The sequence below is a fragment of the Lepisosteus platostomus genome, chromosome 11, assembly GCF_059453375.1.
Source record: "Lepisosteus platostomus isolate fLepPlt1 chromosome 11, fLepPlt1.hap1, whole genome shotgun sequence".
Taxonomy (NCBI): Eukaryota; Metazoa; Chordata; class Actinopteri; order Semionotiformes; family Lepisosteidae; genus Lepisosteus; species Lepisosteus platostomus.
In genome coordinates this window covers 44,201,792-44,220,553 of record NC_142621.1, presented here as the reverse complement: position 1 = coordinate 44,220,553, position 18,762 = coordinate 44,201,792, and the positions used below count along the sequence as shown (strand labels likewise).

At 39.1% G+C, this 18,762-nt stretch overlaps 1 protein-coding gene across 1 annotated transcript; it reads left to right on the top strand.

The window, feature by feature from the left end:
- The first annotated feature begins 23 nt into the window (after positions 1-23).
- Positions 24-17,899, top strand: nploc4 (NPL4 homolog, ubiquitin recognition factor). The gene is made up of 17 exons (XM_088599916.1): positions 24-181; positions 1,837-1,917; positions 4,420-4,529; positions 5,167-5,370; positions 5,949-5,997; positions 6,116-6,210; positions 7,037-7,160; positions 7,647-7,826; positions 8,143-8,229; positions 8,831-8,902; positions 9,197-9,323; positions 9,674-9,834; positions 10,569-10,640; positions 11,850-11,942; positions 12,399-12,515; positions 13,641-13,743; positions 14,805-17,899. The coding sequence occupies exons 1-17, from the start codon at positions 167-169 to the stop codon at positions 14,963-14,965; spliced, it is 1,851 nt and encodes a 616-aa protein (XP_088456042.1). The 5' UTR covers positions 24-166; the 3' UTR covers positions 14,966-17,899.
- The last annotated feature ends 863 nt before the right edge of the window (positions 17,900-18,762 follow it).

The window sequence follows — 18,762 nt, the reverse complement described above, 5'->3', positions numbered from 1 at the left end:
ACTGGAATTGTGGCGATCGGATCTGTTAGCGTGTAACACCCGGTGCCCGAGATACGGGATGGAGTTTTGGTGACTCCGACAATCATAAAAACAAAAGACGGATAATACGATTAATAATTACTTTTTGCAGAGAAGCACACCGAGGAGAACAACAGACTCGGACAACATGGCAGAAAGTATAGTAAGTATGGGGGCGTAGAGATTGCAGTCTCACAAGGGGTAGTTTTGTGGGACGGAGACTGTCCGGAGTGATGAGGCAGCAGAATTAGCAGAAAAAGCTTTGGGCCTCTAGAGTCTTGATACGTAATTCAGGCTTGACAACAATTAGTACGGTACTATTTTTTGTTAAAAAGTACCGCTACAGAAATAGGCCGAGGTACGGTGAGCGAACGTGTTTCAAATACTTCGAATTATATTCTTCAGCCTTAATAAGATCTCGCATTTTCAAAACTATTTCTCTGTCAAATCAAAATGTTTACTTACGAATCTGTTTATACGATAGCATTTTTCATTGGTATTAATCACAATTAGTTTTTTAAACATCCACTTCTTGATAAAAATCAAATATAATGTATTATGTTCTGGTTACCCCCCTCCCCCCGCCCTCACTGTCACAAGGGTAAAAAATTGAGCAAATGTCCGACTCTTGAATAGGAGGATACCAGGTGTTTAAATCTTAATAATGAACTTCTGTCTTTGTTGATAATATTGATCGGCCGTTATATCACTCCAGAGAGCAAGATCGAGACCTAGTTTAAACCTTTTCTGTATTTTTTCAGATTTAAAAATGTCAGATTAGTATGAATTAATTAGTACGAACTCGCTTTCAAAACCGATGACGCGCTCCGTTGACAGAAACTTGAATGAAGCCAACTTGTGTCAGTTTCATACTGATAACCAACTTGTTTACTGAACGAATTCGTTGAACGACGTTCTTTCCTCCCTATTTTGCACAGTCACGTTGTTCTCTGCTGCTGCTGACATAATGGATGCGTGAATGAATCCGCCTGTGGTTTCAGGTTTATTCCCGTACTTAGTAATTGAAGTATCTATATTTCGTTTATTCTTTTTCAGACATTTCTGGGAAGCTTTTGTTTTTTTTTTTCGTTTTCTTACAAGAAACTGTTGCATCGGCTTGTTTTTAATTAAGGTGTAAAATAAAATAATTGCAGTTCTGAGATATTTTCTTCCCAAATCTTTAAGGATGGTTCTTAGCCTTATGTAGATTACTGATTAAGAAATGTTGTTTGGCGGTAAATAACACCTCACATTTAACTTGAAATGGACTGTGAGTCAAGTTCATTTCAACTGGATATATATTTGAAGACTTGTATGGTCTTGCTCGAGATTGAGAATATACCACATTTTTGGTTCAGATTAGGCTTTCCTCTGATGTTTCCATATGATTGCTACTTTATATATATATATGCAAGTCTGAAAAGAATTTGAAAATGTCTAACCTTTTTAAAGTAGTCAGAAAATAGTCTTATAGTTGAAAATGATGAACCAGTGGATTGTTATAGAGTCAGTTCTCTCTGTATATAGTTAAAGATTTTTTTATTTGCTTTTTTTAAAAATGCATCTGAAAGTTGAGATTGCATTTACATTAAATTTCTCTGATCTTAATTTGGAAATTGAGCATAACTCTGAAGACTTTTACTCTCTTTTTGAAATTAAGGCAAATAACAGTAGAACTCCTGTGGTCACACATTTGTTGTATGAAATCAGGTTGTGAAGCCTATTTTGTCTGCTGTACATATACAGAAGGATGGGTTTCTTTTCTGTGAGAAACACCTCTCCATGATCTCTTCCCTTTCATCTTTCCCATTTTTACAGATCGTCCGTGTGCAGTCTCCAGAGGGGATGAAAAAAATCTTTGCCACAAAACGAGAAACGGCTGCATCGTTTTTAAAGAAGGTACAAAATTTGTATTGCATGTTCCCAGTCTTTCCAGCTAAAAAGTGCCTTGCTTAGATAATGGCCTTTTCTTTTGTTTCCTTTTCAGTTATACCTTAACTCTAAAGATACATTGCAGGGAATTTGTGGTCATTTGGTTGGAATTCTATAATATTCTGTGAATGGAAATCGAAATTCATTTTTAGTGATCCTAATGCTCTGTACTCACACAGGAGAACAAACAATAATCCTTACACCTTCAACCCACAGAAATGAATGACGACAAAGTATGATTCCAACATCTTTACAGTAGGTTGAAATTCACTCGGATGCAGCTCTTTATTTTTCATCACAACTTCAAGGAGCTAAAGAAATAATCACAGACCCTGAAGGCTCTGGAATTCACTGCACTGAATGTTAATTTATTTATAAGCCCTGCAGAAGGGGGAATATTGGTCTGCAGCTTTCTTATCTGATCTTTTAAAATTACGTCTGCTTCTAACCTGTAATGTGGCCTATATTAGGAAATTCGTAAATACCTAACCTCTGTATTAGAAAACTGTATGATTTCACAATATCATTATGTGAGGCTGTTATATTGGATTTAATCTGGTATACCCTTTAACAGAGCTGTAATTCAGTCTACATAGGTGTGTTTTTGGTAGTCCACAAAGATAGAAAAACTAAGAGGGAAGGCAAAAACAACCCCTTTTATTTTTTGCTGAATATTTTATTTCACCAAAAGGATCCTTCAGCTCCAAATATAAGCATAGTGGAGGATCAGCTTGTCAGTTTTAGTAATGGGAATGCATCTCATGCTGTTTTAGGATTTCCATGTGCTAACTGAGTATAATGCATTGTAGATCAGTGCTTCTCAATGGTAGTTGTTGCCAAGGGCATCTCCTTTGTTAGGGTGGACATTTTCAAACATTTCTTGAAGCATTTGATTTGTTTTTATTTAACAGACTGGTGGTTGATGTCTTTAGTAAGCCAGGCAAAAATACCCTTTGTATCTGTATTAAAAATAGATATGCTGTCAACATATATAGCAGTGTAGATCAATAACAGTTCTCTTACACTGGGTCGTAATGTTTTTAGGTCTTTGAGTGTTTTAGTGGCTTACCATTGCACACCACTGTAACATGGTTATAGGTGCTCCTTATTAATCTGTATGAACTTGATTCTTTCTAAGTTTCCACTTTAACCTCACATACTCAGGTAGTGGTAATCATTTTTTTTTATCTTTGAATACGCTGATTGGGATATTTGAAATGTTCTGAAGACCTTACACACTAGATACCTTAAAATGATGCATTCCATTTTTTCAGAAGAGGTTAAGAGATTTAAGTGCATGTTCTTTTAGTTGTTGATATAGTAACAACCTGCTTAGTGGATTTGTTGATGCCATAATCAAAACTCTTCTGAGGCATTCTGCTTGGACTGCGTGTTTACCATATGTGGTGTGTTTCATGTGTTTAAACTGTCAAGTAGTATAAAAAAACAGATGCCTTTGTAAGAGGTTCATTTATGTTCCTCGTGCAGAATATTTGATATTTCTTTATTCTGTCTCACACCAAAGAAAGCTCAACTGCTGTACGTGCTACTGCATACTTATACTGATTGCACATTCATGTGTTCTGTAGGAATACAATACATTAAATCTCTTGAAGGTTGATAAGCCCTGATGTAATGGCATCAAGTGAGATATGCTCCTTCTCTTCAGCTGCAAGAAAAACAGAAGTCAAGTTGAAATGGTTAGAGAGGGATGAATTCACTGTGTTTCTGTGAGCGTGAGATGCAGTGCAGCTTTCCAACAGTGGCACACTGCCACAAACTTGTCTGCAAGACATGCTGTTCCAGGTGCTTGCCTGAACAGTCAGTAGTCCTTTTCACTCCTTTATAACTTTCAAAACTCCTTTGTTTAGCAAGAAATCATTTTATACTGTATAACATTGTGCAGTTCCACATTTGTCAATTCTGAATACAAGGTAAGAGCTGTCACAAACAGAGCTTACCCTTTCCATGTGCTAACAGTGGAACTTGATCACCCATCCATTATCAGAAAGCTGCCTGCCCTGGTGAGGGTTGCGGCTACCTGGAGATTATCCAAAAACCGCAGGAGGGGCTTAAGTGCACATGACTGCTGTTAACATGCACACAATGCCTGGACATCATTGTGGCAAACAGGAAGGGACAGTTTAGAATATCCAATCAGACTTAGCTAATGGGTCTGCGGGAGGAGGCAGGAAATTTGAGAACATGCAAACCCTGCACAGATGGCTCAAACTGAATCTCACTCAGAATCAGACTCGGGACCCTGGAATCATATAGCAGCTGACTTAAGCACCCTACTATCGTGCTGTTGAACACAGTCATTTGATTCTCCATTCAGTATTAAACATCTTGTTCTTTCATTTAAAGATTAAAATGTAATTGATCTAAAAGATAACTACATTTCAGTTGAATCCATACTGGTGACTGATTTCACCTCATTTCCATTATGGCTGTTCTCCATCTATACAGGTTGCAAAGGAATTTGGGTTCAGCACCAATGGTTTCTCCATTTACCTGAACAGAAACAAGACTGGAGAGATTGTCTCCCAGAGCAAATCCCTCAGTCTCCTCAAGATCAAGTGAGTACGGTGTCAGGCAAAGGAGTAAGAGACACAATTGTATTTTAACAAAGAGCCAATAAGGTTTCAGGTGTATTTCACTGATCACACCCATGGAATCTTGGGGAACACAGCCTGTTGAGATATTTTAATTAATAAATTATTGACTGACAGGTACTTTCTTTAGTGTTTTAGTAGAGTGGAAGAGGGAGGGAAAACTGTCAGAGTGTATGTGTCAGAGGTACAAGCCAACCAAAGGCATGGAAACCCTCTAAATGACAACTGAGTGGTTGTGAACCCTTAGTGTCCCATCCTAACCTGCAGACTTCAGAATGGGCTGGTCCTTGGGCATTCAAGAGGCAAAAAAGGACAGGATGTATGTGCTTAATTTATGTGATTATCTTATATTTTGGTGAGCATTTCAGTTGAATTTATTCCTTCACTAAAAATAAAAGAGGTCAAGGGATCTCCTGAGTACATTGACCAGCAAATGTGCTTGTAGAAAGCACAAGCTCAGCTCTATAACCATGGGTTCAAGTTCATGTATGTAGATGACTGTTACTGGGATTCCCTAAGCAATGGTGCTCGACCAGACTTGTGTAGAAGTCTGTATGCTAGTGGCCCTGCATTGTTAATGTGATGGTTTGTTGCTTCGCAGGCATGGGGACATGCTGTTTCTGTTCCCTTCGGCTTCCCCTGGACCTTCTGGCGAAGTCATGGACGTAGCCGCTCCTCACTCGTCATCATCTTCATTGTCAGTGTTGTCACGGCCTCAGACTTCGCCTCAAGTCACAGAAGATGACATCGATCAGTACCTGGCCAAGCAAGAGGGCAAGATTTATCGGAACCAAGACCCGCAGCTGTAAGCACTGATTCAGCTTTCTTTCAGAACATAAGAAAAGTTTTAAATGAGGTGAGGCCACCGGGCTTATCTGGCTTGTTGGATTCCTGGTAGCTAAGTGACCCGAGGATCACGTCCAGCCTCTTCTTGAAAGACCTCAGTCAGGGTTTGAATTTGTACATGATGGCTTGTTAACTTGTTCCAGACTCCCTCAACCCTTGGTTCAGAAGTGCAGCTCCTATTCTCATTTTTAAATTTACTTCTCTGTAGTTTCCTTCTGTGTCTTGATTTGTGTTTGACTGCTGATTCTGTGGAGTGCCATTTGGCTGACCTTGTCAGTGCCTTGAGAATTTTGAACGAATGAATGTCAGCATCCAGCTGTAACTACAGAATTAACCTTTTTTGAAGAGCTTTATCCAAAGCTTTCCGAATTATTCTATATGCCAGATATAAATGTAGCATATCACACTATCTGTATCAGAACTGCTTGTTCAAAGAACTAGGTCAAACAAGACTTTTCTACCTTTTCTAAATCCATGGTACCATATAGTAGACCCTCTGATCTGGTTCAGATTGTTCTTTCATGTAATTTGTCTCAGGTGTCGACATGGTCCAATGGGGAAGTGTGTGCATTGCGTGCCCTTGGAGGTAAGACTCTGACTTTTCTAAATTTTATTGAGGTCTTAAATCTATGCTTTTGATTGATGTGCCAATCTTCAGATGGTAACGCTGCATTTTCTGGGTGTTTTTTTATTTTTTCCGACAGCCCTTCGATGAGGATTACCTTAACCACCTGGACCCCCCTGTCAAGCACATGTCATTCCATGCCTACATTCGCAAGCTGACAGGAGGTGCTGACAAGTGGGTGACTTTTGCAACTTCCTTCTCTTTTTGAAGCAGTTCTGTATCATCACTCAAGTGTTTACTAGTCCAAAATACAGTCTAGAGCAGCTGTGTTTTAGAACAAGACATCTGAGGAGAGCTTGGCAAATGGGCTTAGAAGTAAATCCCAGCGCCACTTTGTGTAATCATGATGACGGAAAGGAGATGTGCAACAGATTGAGTCCCTGTCTGAGTACAAGTTCGGAGTTCACTCATTGAGTCTGAATTAGCATTCAGTATCTTGACCATCAGATGGTTGATGTTTTTGTCCATCTAAGGCAGTTCGTCTGAACTGGAGATCCATCACTGACTCATTCTTAATGATTTTTCCCAGACGGGTCTTGCACTCAGCTGCCCTCTTGCTTTTCTCTGTCTTCTTGTGGTCCTGGTTGTTGGGCTTCTGACTAGTTCATGTCTCTTCTCTGTACAGGGTACGGTACAAGCTCTGCTTTTTTTATAGACAGGGACAGCATCTCACCTGGGAGCTTTGAAGGGATTTGCATGAAGTTTAGTTTAGTTCATTCTCTCATGGAATTCCTGGTGCTCTGTTACTGGGCTCTTCGGCAGGTGTTGGGTCACATGGCAAATGCCAGGCACTTTGCACGTATATTTTGTCAATTTGCTGTATAAAGAAGACAGGCAAACAGATGTTAGTTTATACAGAATTGCATATGTATGGGCATTATTCCCATCATGCAGTTTAATAGCTAGGTACTGTGCCTGATGACTTAATTGTGATAAGGTGAGAGATCAAGGTAAGCTCTTCAATGGTATAACAAGTAACAAGTAGTCTCTCCCTTCTCAGAGGGAAGTTTGTGGCCTTGGAGAACATCAGTTGTAAGATTAAATCGGGCTGTGAAGGACACCCGCCCTGGCCAGAGGGCATCTGTACCAAATGCCAACCCAGTGCCATCACACTTAACAGACAGGTACTTTACTTATTTACTCTGATGACTTTGCCTTCACAGGGATATGTTTCTGTACTTTGACACTTTCATGCTCAGTCAGATCTAATCTTGGATTTAGACAAAAAGTTTAGCCGATCTCTTAGGGCCCCCTGTTTGTAGTCTTGTCTTCCGCTTTTTATATGCTCCCGCCTCATCTACTTCATTAATTTATTCGCAGCACCTGGAGAAAGAGGAGAAAGCAATTAGAAAAAAAAATAACTCTCCAACCAAGAACTGTAACAGTAGCCTTTAAAATGTACTATATTAAATGAACTTTGTTTTTTGACAAAAGCAGATTTAAAGGCAATGCATGCATGATTCCATCATTCCATCATAGTTTTTTAACTTTGATGACCTTAAACAGAAGCTCTTATCACAGCATTGGCTGAAAAAACGGGCTTCTGCACAGGAGCAGTTGTGTTTCGGTGCAGTCTTCAGTAATGGAAATGCTCTGTTTTCCTCCATCAGAAATACAGACATGTGGATAACATCATGTTTGAGAATCACACAATCGCAGATCGCTTCCTGGATTTCTGGAGGAAGACTGGCAACCAGCGAATTGGGTTCCTGTACGGGCGCTACACCGAGCACAAAGACATCCCTCTGGCTATCCGAGCTGAAGTGGCAGCGATCTATGAGCCTCCTCAGGTGAGCCGCTAGGAACCCACAGAGAGTGGAGTAGAACGTATTGTAGTTTTGTGTGACTTCCACAAGAGGGCAGTGTCTTCATTTAGGCTAGCAGAAAATGCAACGTTAAAAAAGTTTCTACAGCTACCTTTCACTTAACCTGCTCAAGCTGCTGTCAAATGTATTATGTTGCACATGGTATAATAGGTCTTACAGATCTGTAAACATAGATAAAAGACAATGACATAAACTGTAATGAAAGTTTGGAATGCGGATTTAAAGTAAAATGAGACGATGTCAGAAATTGATGCTTCATAAATGGGAGTTTTTTTTTCAGGTTGGCACTCAGAACAGCCTGGAGTTGCTGGAAGATCCCAAAGCTGGAGCTGTGGAGGAAATTGCAGCCAAATTGGGCCTTTGCAAGGTACATATGTGTGCATGTCTTTCATTGGATGTAATATGCCTTTTGACAAAAGCCCGAGGAATTTTTTGTACGTTTTACGCAGTTCTTTCCATACTCGTAGCACCTGGCATTTTGTACTACAGCTGAGAGTCTGAAATGTTGGAATCCCATTTGGAACTAATCACAGCAGGGCATTTGAAGAATTCTTTTACACCAGGCTCCAGATTTGTGGATATTGCTTTAAGGTGCTTAATGGCTTCCTTATGCTGTTAAAGCATTATTGATGTCAGGATCCACTTATTGGATTCATCATTTGACCACAAGAGTGTGACCTTGTGGTGTACATTTTTAGTTTCAGGTGTTGAAAGTGCCTTGTTCTGAAGTTTACTTAATCATATGCATGTGCTGCTAACATTAAGAGGAATTCTTCTGCAAGAGGTTAAATAACAGGTTTCTGTTACTATTTGTTCAAACTTTAGGGTGGCTGTGTAGAAGAAAATTTAATCCCAGTGTGTTGAATAGAAAACAGATGCCTGAAATTCTTGTTATAATAAAATAATGGAGCGTGTGAACCTCACAGTTCCTCAAAGTTTAATTTTTTTCTTTGTCGGCTCTGTTTTAGGTGGGGTGGATATTTACAGACCTGCTATCTGAAGACACCAGGATAGGGACTGTACGCTACACCAGACACAAAGTGAGGCTCATACAATCTATCTAATTCAGGTGTTGCAAATTAATAGAAAGAGTAAAAGGAAAACTGTTAAATGTATATTTCATTAGAAAACAGATGTTACTGAAGCTGTACTCAAAGTATATGTATCGTACAAGGAATGCCTTGCAATTGTTTTGTCTGTTGGTTATATATGTTGATGAATATCTGATCCTCGTCATTTGTGGAATTAATTTTCAAAAGTACAATGAAGGTTAATCAGTTTTGAAGGAAGGAAGTTAATATGTGCACAATGAATGTGCTTCTCCTGTATCATAGGACTCTTACTTCCTGAGCGCAGAGGAGTGTATCACCGCTGGGGACTTCCAGAACAAACACCCCAACCCCTGCCGTCTCTCACCTGATGGAGATTTTGGCTCCAAATTCGTTACCGTAGTGGCGACGGGTATGATGAGAGAGCCAGTTATTTAGGTTTAGTTAGTCAAAAGAGAATCAAATTTCGAATCATTGTGTCATAGTCTAGGAAAGATAGAACCATTTTCCAGCATGTTTGCTAGAATGATGATTTAGTAGGATAAAATAAAGCCTAGTCTTTAAAGCTTAGCTTTAGCTTAGCACAACACACCCTTATTTGTGTTAGACCATCCAAACAGTGTGCAGAAAGTCTGTTTTAGTTTAGCAGGTATTCTTTGAGTTTTTTTTTCCCCCCGTCGCTGACTTTCACTTCCTCACCGATGCCAGCAGCTGCTTCTCTGAAACTGCGGATTGTGAATGTGTATCCTGGTCTTCCTGCAGGTGGCCCCGATAACCAGGTGCACTTTGAAGGGTACCAGGTGTCCAATCAGTGCATGGCGCTGGTGCGAGATGAGTGTCTCCTGCCATGTCGTGATGCCCCAGAGCTCGGCTACGCCAAGGAGTCCAGCACCGAGCAGTACGTACCGGACGTCTTCTACAAGGTACAGGCTGGGAATCAGGGCTCTGCACAACACGCCTCACTGTAGCTCTGGGCAAATCGTATCTCACCAATGAGTGAGTCTGACACCAGATCCAGATGAAACAAAACCAATGAAGGTTTTAAGAGGCACTTGTTTTGAACTTATATAAAATGTGACATTTTTATTAGAACATATCATGAAATTCAGGTTTAGTTATTAAACTGTCTGCTTTCTGCAAGTTGCAGGATTTGGAAAATCTAATGATTTGTCTTCTAGTACTTATAAAAGTACTGAATGTTAAACCAGCCTGGAACTGAGTTAACAGAGCCACTGTGAAGCCAATTCCGGTGAACTGGAGTCTTGCCAACCCTTGATTTCAATATGTAATAGTGCTGCTGTAATTAACCTTTGTGGTCTTCTGATCCATGCTGAAATTAAAGAGGTTTTTTTCAAAACGGTGTTTATATGACTGATATGTTAGTTTGAAGGGGAAAGATAAGCTGATTTTATTGAAAATATAATGATAGCTGGTCTGATTGTGTTTATTTGCATTTTTCAGTAATTTATAAAAATACCATTAAAGCTATAATGTTATACCTGATGGTGCCAAATCTTAAAATTATGTTAAATTGGCTATTATAACATGTTCCTTCGCAAGCTATTTTTATATAATCTGTGTTTCTCTTCTTGCAGTGAGATTTTAATTTAATGTGTTTGAGTTAACTGAGCAGTTCTGTCTTCATCCTTTTTAACAGGACAAAGATAAGTTTGGCAATGACATCACGTACTTGGCACGGCCACTGCCTGTGGAGTACCTGATCATAGATGTAAGTATCCGTTAGGCAGTATAATATAGTTATTGTACTGATCTGGAATGAGTTTCTTAATGATGTACCTTCTAAAAATCACCTTTTGCACCAAAAACTGGACATGGTAATCCACCATGGCATATACTACATTTTCTAAGATGACATTTTTAATTTGCCTTTCAGTTTTGCTATGTCCGTATTAAGAAAGATTGAAGGAGATGGAATGTTTCAAAACAAAATCCACATTTAGGAAATTCCTTTTTTTAAAGGAGCGATAATGCTTCTTTGTGAAATATTTACACTTTACGGAATACGGCAACTGAAGAAGAGCTCAATTCTGAACTTTGCATATGTATCTCATTAATACTTTCTTTTGCTAAAGTTTATTCAGATGGGAGAGGGGGAAGCAACATAGGAGAGAAAACAAGGGGAATAATGTGCCTTTATTATATTGAGCTGGCTTCTGGAAAAAAGTCTCAAGTTATTACAACAGTGTTTTTTGGTATGGGTGGAAGATTAATTCAAACTCTCATGGAGATTCTTTGCAGATATTGAAGTTTTCGAGTTTTACTTAGAAAAATCCCTATGGAATTTGGCAGCCTTGGAATTCTGACTGCTAAGTATAAATCAACAAGGGTAAAAATGAGGGATATTATTTATGGAGACTTCTTAGAAAATGAACCGAGTGGAGGTGCCACGTTACAAATCAAGGCAGAGCCATCACTGGTGTCTTAGGCAGTCAGTGTGTATTCATGAATTGGCTGCAGCCCTGTTTTAACAGTAAGAATGTATGTGTTTAATGTATGCTTGGGGTAACTGGAATCTGAGTGTTGTCCCTGATCCCTTGATTATAGTTTTGTATTTCTGAAGTAAAATAATAATATCTTAACAGACTTTGGGGAAAATTGGGGAAACCAAGTGGAATTCCTGTTGTAATGAACATGTCGTTAAGTCAGGCTTAATGACATGGAGCCATTGTATCTTGCTTGCTGTGTTAAAATGTTAATTGTAGAAGTGTGTGACTTTTTAGGAACTGCCGTAAATCAATGAGTGATAGTATAATTTAGTTTTAGGGGTACCAAAATGTTATGGTGGTTCAAATATAAACATATAATTTAGATACTGGGTATGTCTCTGTTTCAAACTGCTGTCCTTTTGATCAAAATAGTTTTTGTACGTTTCACTAGACTGCCTTTTCTTTTTCTTTTTTTCTGCTTTTTCTCTTAGATCACCACCACATTCCCTAAAGATCCAGTTTACACATTCACATCTACACACCGCTTCCCCATTGAGAACCGGGATGTTCTGGGGGAAACACAGGTATATACATGCTACTATATGAAAACTACCTTTCTATGAAGCTAGGTATACATGCATGACACTGCAGTGTGCAGCACTACTGTTTTTTTTATAAACAGCATTGGGCAAGAATGTTTTAATGATAGTGGAAGGAATGGGCATGCAAGTAGTTTATGAAGGATCGTGCATGATGTAAATATAAAACTGAAGGCATAAATTTCAGTGTATTATTTCATATGTATATTGAGCGGTGTGACTTCAAATAAGATTGTAGACTATAGATCATAGGCTCAACATTTGTTTTAAAAAAATTTAGCTAACTTGCCTGATGCATCACCTCCTGATACTGTTGTTATTCCAGGCCACTCATGCTGCACTGTGAAAATGACTTCTCTCCTTTGGTGTGAATAAGTGTGGAATTTTTCTGTCTCTGCATTTCCCTGACTATGTGTTTCCTTCCCTCTGGCCTGTGTTCAGGATTACCACAGTTTAGCCACATATCTGTCCCAGTGCTCCTCCAGCGTGTTCCTCAATATTGTTTCTGATTTCCATCTCCTGCTCTTCCTGGTCACCAACGAGGTCATGCCTCTCAGGGTGAGTCTTCTCAATTGGGAGTTAACTGGGAGTTAAAATGAACATTAGACATTTAAAATGTTCACTCACACTAATACATTAGTGTGCCTTGAGCAGCTCTGTAGACCTTGCTAATCCACAGTAAGTGAAGTACGTATCTCAGGTGACGTCTACCATGCAACATTTTTTACTATGCAATGGATTTCCGCTCAGTACTTTTATATCCTTTTTAAGTTACATTAAGAAATATTGTGTTCGATGTTTTAGCTTGATTTTCTTTAGAAGGCAACATTTTATTTCTGTACTAATAGCCCTCCTTATTTATTGCTCTCGCAGGCATCATTGTAAAAAATGTTTTCTGGTCCTTTTAGAGCTGGGAGTCTGTTGTTTTTTGTTAAGAAGAAACCAGCTTCAGACCTTACATAACAAAACATGAAAGAGACTGTGATGAAGTTATGCTGCAGTGTGTAAACATGGTCTGAGAATAATTTCCTCCCAGTTGGCAAGCATAAATATATTCTGTAATATTTTCCTATTGAGTGTCTTTGGGATTTAACAGGAATGACTTTTAGGATTTGGCAATATCCCAGCCTCTGGAACTGATTAGGACTCACTGGCAGATTTTGAGTTCAGGCAACTGGTCTGAATGTCTCTCAGGCTTTCTGAAAGCAAAGTGCTGGCTGAATAGAGCATGTGCAGGCACAACTGGAGTCCTCTGTCAGCCTGGGGAGCAGGGCTCTAAGAGGTGGCTCTCTGCTATTGTGAGGGAAAGACAGCTGTCAGTATGGGATTCCACTGATTGTACCAGCAGAGCAAAGTTTTGAAAAATCCCGTTCTATTGTAGCATGTACTGAAAGCATACCATTCTCTAATGACCTCATTCATCCTCCCTCATGTATCCCTGTGGTGGAATACTCCCTTCTCAGCTTTCCATCACTGACACCATAGATTTAAATATAAAGATTAAATCTCCATTGTGGCTGGCTTCCTCCGTCTTGTGAGCACTAAATCATTCCGATCTCTGCTTTCCAGTGCGTTTCCCATTAATCCGGAAGATGAGCTTAATAGTGAAGCGAGGGAAGTTATTAATTTTCGCTGCCTTCCTCTGTCAACACGGCTTTTGTTTTGTGGACTGTGTGCGGACAGGACAGTATTGGGCTCCTGCTGGATGCGGTGAAGACCTCCAATGAAGAGCTGGCACAGACCTGGAAGAAATCCGAGCAGTGGGCAACAATTGAGCAGCTGTGCAGTGAGTACATGTGTGCTGGTGCTGCTGATCAAGAGCTTAGGGAGAATTGTAGTGTCGGCGAAGTGGAAAATGACATTCTGTGAATGGAATATGGATTGACTCGAATGTCCGAAAGATTAGATTCCAGTGCAGAGGTAATGTTGGACACTATTTGAAAACTTTCAACACCTCAGCACAGGGTCATACCTTCCAAAAAGTGTGAACGTGTGTTAAAACGTTTAGTTAGCGTCTTGAGAACCGCTTGTCTACGTAAGGGTTATTATTAAAACATTCTTTCCAAAAGCTGTGGAGCCACATTACGGTTCTTCCTTTTACTTAGGTCTTGAATAAAAGCAGATCTCTTAGGTGTCGCATGATAAGATACAAAACTTATTGCAGAGTTAATTAATGAATTGAGTTCTTTATGAAGGTTATTTTTAGATCTTCATGTGTTGTGCAGTGGTCAATATTTGTTGAAAAACTCTTTTCAGTTTATTGGTTGCTAATAACCTATATATGTGTGTAACAAGTTATTACTACTGCAGTATGCAATAGTAAACATTTAAATGTGAAATAATCCCATGCCTGCTAATTATAAGGTTAGGTACCAGAAGCTTAGTGAGACTACTAATACTTTTAATACTAATAATAACTGATGTTAATAGAGGAAGAGGTTAGAAATGGGAGAGCTGTCAGTGTAAAAGCTACAAAAGAGCAAGTACAGGTTAATTCCATATGTAAGTAAAAACATCTCAGCTGTGTGTAGGAGAATAAGAAAGGGTGCGAGAATGTGATATTCATATCCCTCATATTCCTGCTCACTCCCTCGATACCCCGCGCACCTGAAGATTTCCTCAGCCGAAGCATGGTTTTTCTTTTTTCTGTGTTTAAGTGTGGAATTAGCCTGTACTTATTCATTTGCAGCGTGCACACTGATGCAGCTCCCCTCTCTTATCTCTTCTTATACTGAGTATTTTCTGGTAGCAGATTAAGGAGGTGCAAGCTTGTACTTGTTGCTCATTATAATATCACCAGCCTTGGCAACTCGGTCTTGACTGACGTCTCCCTGTCTCCTGCTGCAGGTACGGTTGGTGGGCAGCCTACAGGGCTCCATGATTACGGGGCCATTGGGGGGCCCTCTGTCCCGGCCTCCTCCTCGTCGATGTGGTCCTGCCGCCACTGCACCTTCATGAACCAGCCTGGCACTGAGCACTGCGAGATGTGCAGCCTGCCCCGCAGTTAATAATGCCTGCCCTGCAAGCCGGGGGGTGGGGAATCGGGATGAAGACCAACTGTGGCATGATTGTGCTGTAGCCAGCTGCAAGAGTCTGTGTCTCCCTGCTGGAAGGCTCTCGCCCTATGAACTCGCCCCACCCTACCAGATACCCACCCCAACAGCCACCTCCTCTGCACCCCTAATCTCACAGGCTGCCTTGGCAAAAGGTGCAGCTGGTGTCACTTCTCTTCTTCAACATTGATGTCTCTGTGCAGTTTCATTGCCAGGCAGCGCAAGGCCTCAAAACAGAACTCTCCTAAATCTGTCCATCTTCTAAGATTGTAGGGGCTCTCCCGCTAATCAGTTGTGACCTGCGTGGTCTACTTTGGGAAGCGTTTGGCTAAGAAATCCTTCTTTTGAAATTTTGACAAAGTACTTTGATCGAGCTTGTCCCTCAGACCCAAACTGATTGCTCCAGTGTTGCAGGAAATCAGACAGACTCTCCCTGCCCTACTTCCCCTATTTGTGTCTGCAAAGACAGTTTTGAAAATTGTGTAAATACACTTATAAGGAATGATGCTGTTATTTAATTGCAAACAAAGCATTTTTCAAGATTTTTTTATTATAGTTATTTATGGAATTGAAACCTTTGTTTTGTTCTGTCTCCTCAGAGCATTCGAGCCAGGGTGTTCAGGTCCCAGACAGAATTTTGAGCAACTGTTTTGTTTTAAATTGTGTTAGCCAACCCTCCCTTTAGAGATGGGCTGTCCCATAACTCACAGATGCCTTGACTATAACATAGATCGTCTTATTTGCTGGGAACTGGAGGGTAGTTTTGCATTTGATTGCTTTGCTCAGAACCCAGTAAATGACACAGGCTGTTTCTTCGTTTTAGTAGAGAATCCACACCTGCTGCAGATGTGGTCTTTGCAATCCTTGATAACCTTGGTGTGTTGTTGCTGGCATGATGATTCAACATCTATTTCACTGTAAAATATAAATCCTTGCATTTGTAATCCAAGGTTGGAATTTTCTTTTTTAAGGCTCAGTACTATTGTTTTTCACAATTACATTGCTAACAGGGAGCAAAAACTAATTTTTTACCACCAGGGAGTGGATAAGCTTTCATTGTTAACATTTGGCCTATGAAGAAATGAATGATATTCACCAGGTTATAAAATTTTCTCCATGTGCTTTTCATGCTTACAGCCACTAGAGAAATTTAGAGGATTTTTTGTTTATACGTTGGATTTGGACAAATGTTATTTTCATTCCTGATGTCATTGCATCTCAGTTGCTGATTTGAGATTGAAACTCTCATGTAAAAGGAATTTTTGGTTTGGTTGTTAGTTTTGGAATGAAGTATTTTTTTTTCTTTTTGCCAGCTTCTATCTCCTTTTGTGTCTTGTGAAATGTGTCTGTCGCTGTTTTTTGTGAACTGCACATACACTCTCTTAACATATTGAAGAGGTCATACTTGAGTTTTGTCTTAAGGGTTAAACAAAACTGTCTCCTTGCTCCCATCTGTTGCTGGTCAGACTCTTAAGCAATGATTCAGGAGTGAGTGAAATTTGTAGTCGCTCACCTAGTCCTGCCTATATATAAAAATGACAGGTTTTCTTTAAATGTCTAATACTGACAAAACTGGATGATTTGTTCAGTTAGCTGCAGTTTGGAATGGAAGATTAACATTTTCATGGTTGATTGTTTTTCTATTTATCTTCACAATGGGATTGAACTGTGTGCAAGTTCAAAGATTTGTAGTGGAGTTCCTTCTCCGAAAGGTCAATGGTGAAATGTCATTAAGGGGCAGTCTCTTGAATGATTAGCTTGAAGGTGCTTTGAAAACCTGTATTTGAATACAATCCCTTAAGCTCACATGACAGGCAAAAATACATCAACACAGAGCATGCAGGCATGTATTTCAGAGTTCAGAATTAGTTCATCCTTGTTGGTAATTCTGCCAAAAAATTTAGTTCATTTATACAGTTAGGATGAGCAGTTTATGATGATTGTCACAACTCGGTCAAGGTACTTTTTCTTTTCAGTTTTGGCCTGTAGTCATAAGATTTTGACTTTGTCATAAACATAAACATTGATTTAAAATACAGAAAAAACAAGCAAACAATGAAGTTCGTATAGGCATGATCACAAAAATAGTTCTACGTGTGTTTGATGCTGGATTAGCATGGACCACTTAGTAAATCACTTAATTAACAGGATTAGCTTTTTATTATCACTGAATACACTACTTCAGTGTTAATCAGAAATGCATTATTCTTTTACTTGGTAAAAAAACATTTTTGTGGCTTGGAAATTGATTAGATTAACTGGCTTGCCTACATTCTTGTAGTTTTATTTCAGTTCACTTTAGTGCTGTAGTAGGTTTTCTTCACATGGCTTTCTGGTCTATATGATCCATAAATTACAATTTAAATTTTGTTCTTCTCATCTCACTTGGTGATCAAAGATAGGAGTGAGTTGAAAAGGTTAAGTGGGGTGCTGAATTTGTTTAAACTGAGTTTTTAACACCCCTTCCCCCATAGAATAAATCAATTCACAGGTTTTTAACTCCTAGGCAAATTTTTAAAATGGTTCAGCAGCAAACATTTAAATTAAAGGGGTTATACATTTGTCAGAGCTCACTAATCACCCTGCTGAGAACAGTACTTACACAAATATGAAACAGTTGAACAGGTTCCATCTTCCTTTATTTTCCCTAGCTCCAAAAAGTTTCTGTAATTGAGAAAAGTATCCGTACAGCGCATACTTCTGAAGGAAGGTGGCCATGTTAGAATGTCCTTCATGAAGCTGACATGAATTTGGAATTGCAGGGTGTTTCTGAAGTGAATCTGTACCTTTTCATTCTCCGGCTTTGCAGGTGTACAGTGTATTGTTGGGTTTGAGGTTTTAATCACAGCCCTGCCAGTAAAGCACTTAATAAAATCAAAGGAACAGTAATGTCCTTGTCGACTCTTTTTTTAACATCCCCTAAGTGTACCATATAAATTTGATAGAGAAATGTACGCATCTCTATATATCTAATCACAAACTTTGATATTTGTTACATGTGTAACAGTCAATCTATGAACATCATGGTAGTATGTGTTTTATATGGCTTTTTTATTTATACTGTATTTGATCTTTTCTACCTGATGTGGCATAACCATGTGATAACTCTTAATAATTTGTGATATAAATGACCACACTCATTCTTGTCTCTCTTACACTATTTGTGCACCTTGTGCATGCACAAAAGTTTCTTCTGTTCTGTTCACCAATTATCACAGGCTAGTGTAAAATCACTTAGCTTCTCTCTTGTCATCTGAGATCAGCAGTGAGTGAATTGAAAATGCTGTGAATGAAAACCTGATCAATGTAGAGCAGGTTAATTTTTAAAAACAGCCTGGGATCAAATTTAAATTGAGCATTGAGCATTTTTAATTTTTTTGAGTCATTGCCAGTATACAGTGAGAGCATGCTTTCATACGATTCCTAATGGAAAAACTAAACTAGGAAACTGTTAGCAAAGCACAATTAATCTTAAAGCGAAACATTGTTTTTTCCTGGAATCCTTTTAATTGTTTTTCATATTTAATAATTGAAGAGGATAAATTCAGTGTGTTTTGATCTTGTAGTAATGTTTAAGTGAAAATAGCTTTAATTAAACTGTAAATGCAAATTCTAATTTTATAGACTCTTCTTGCTGATGTCCTTGTAAGGCAGAATATTCTTCATGTGTTGTACTGTTTTCACGCTTCCCAGCCAAAAAGACAGAAAGACTGTGTTAAGGGATTTATGTAATGTGTATTTAAAGCCTAAAA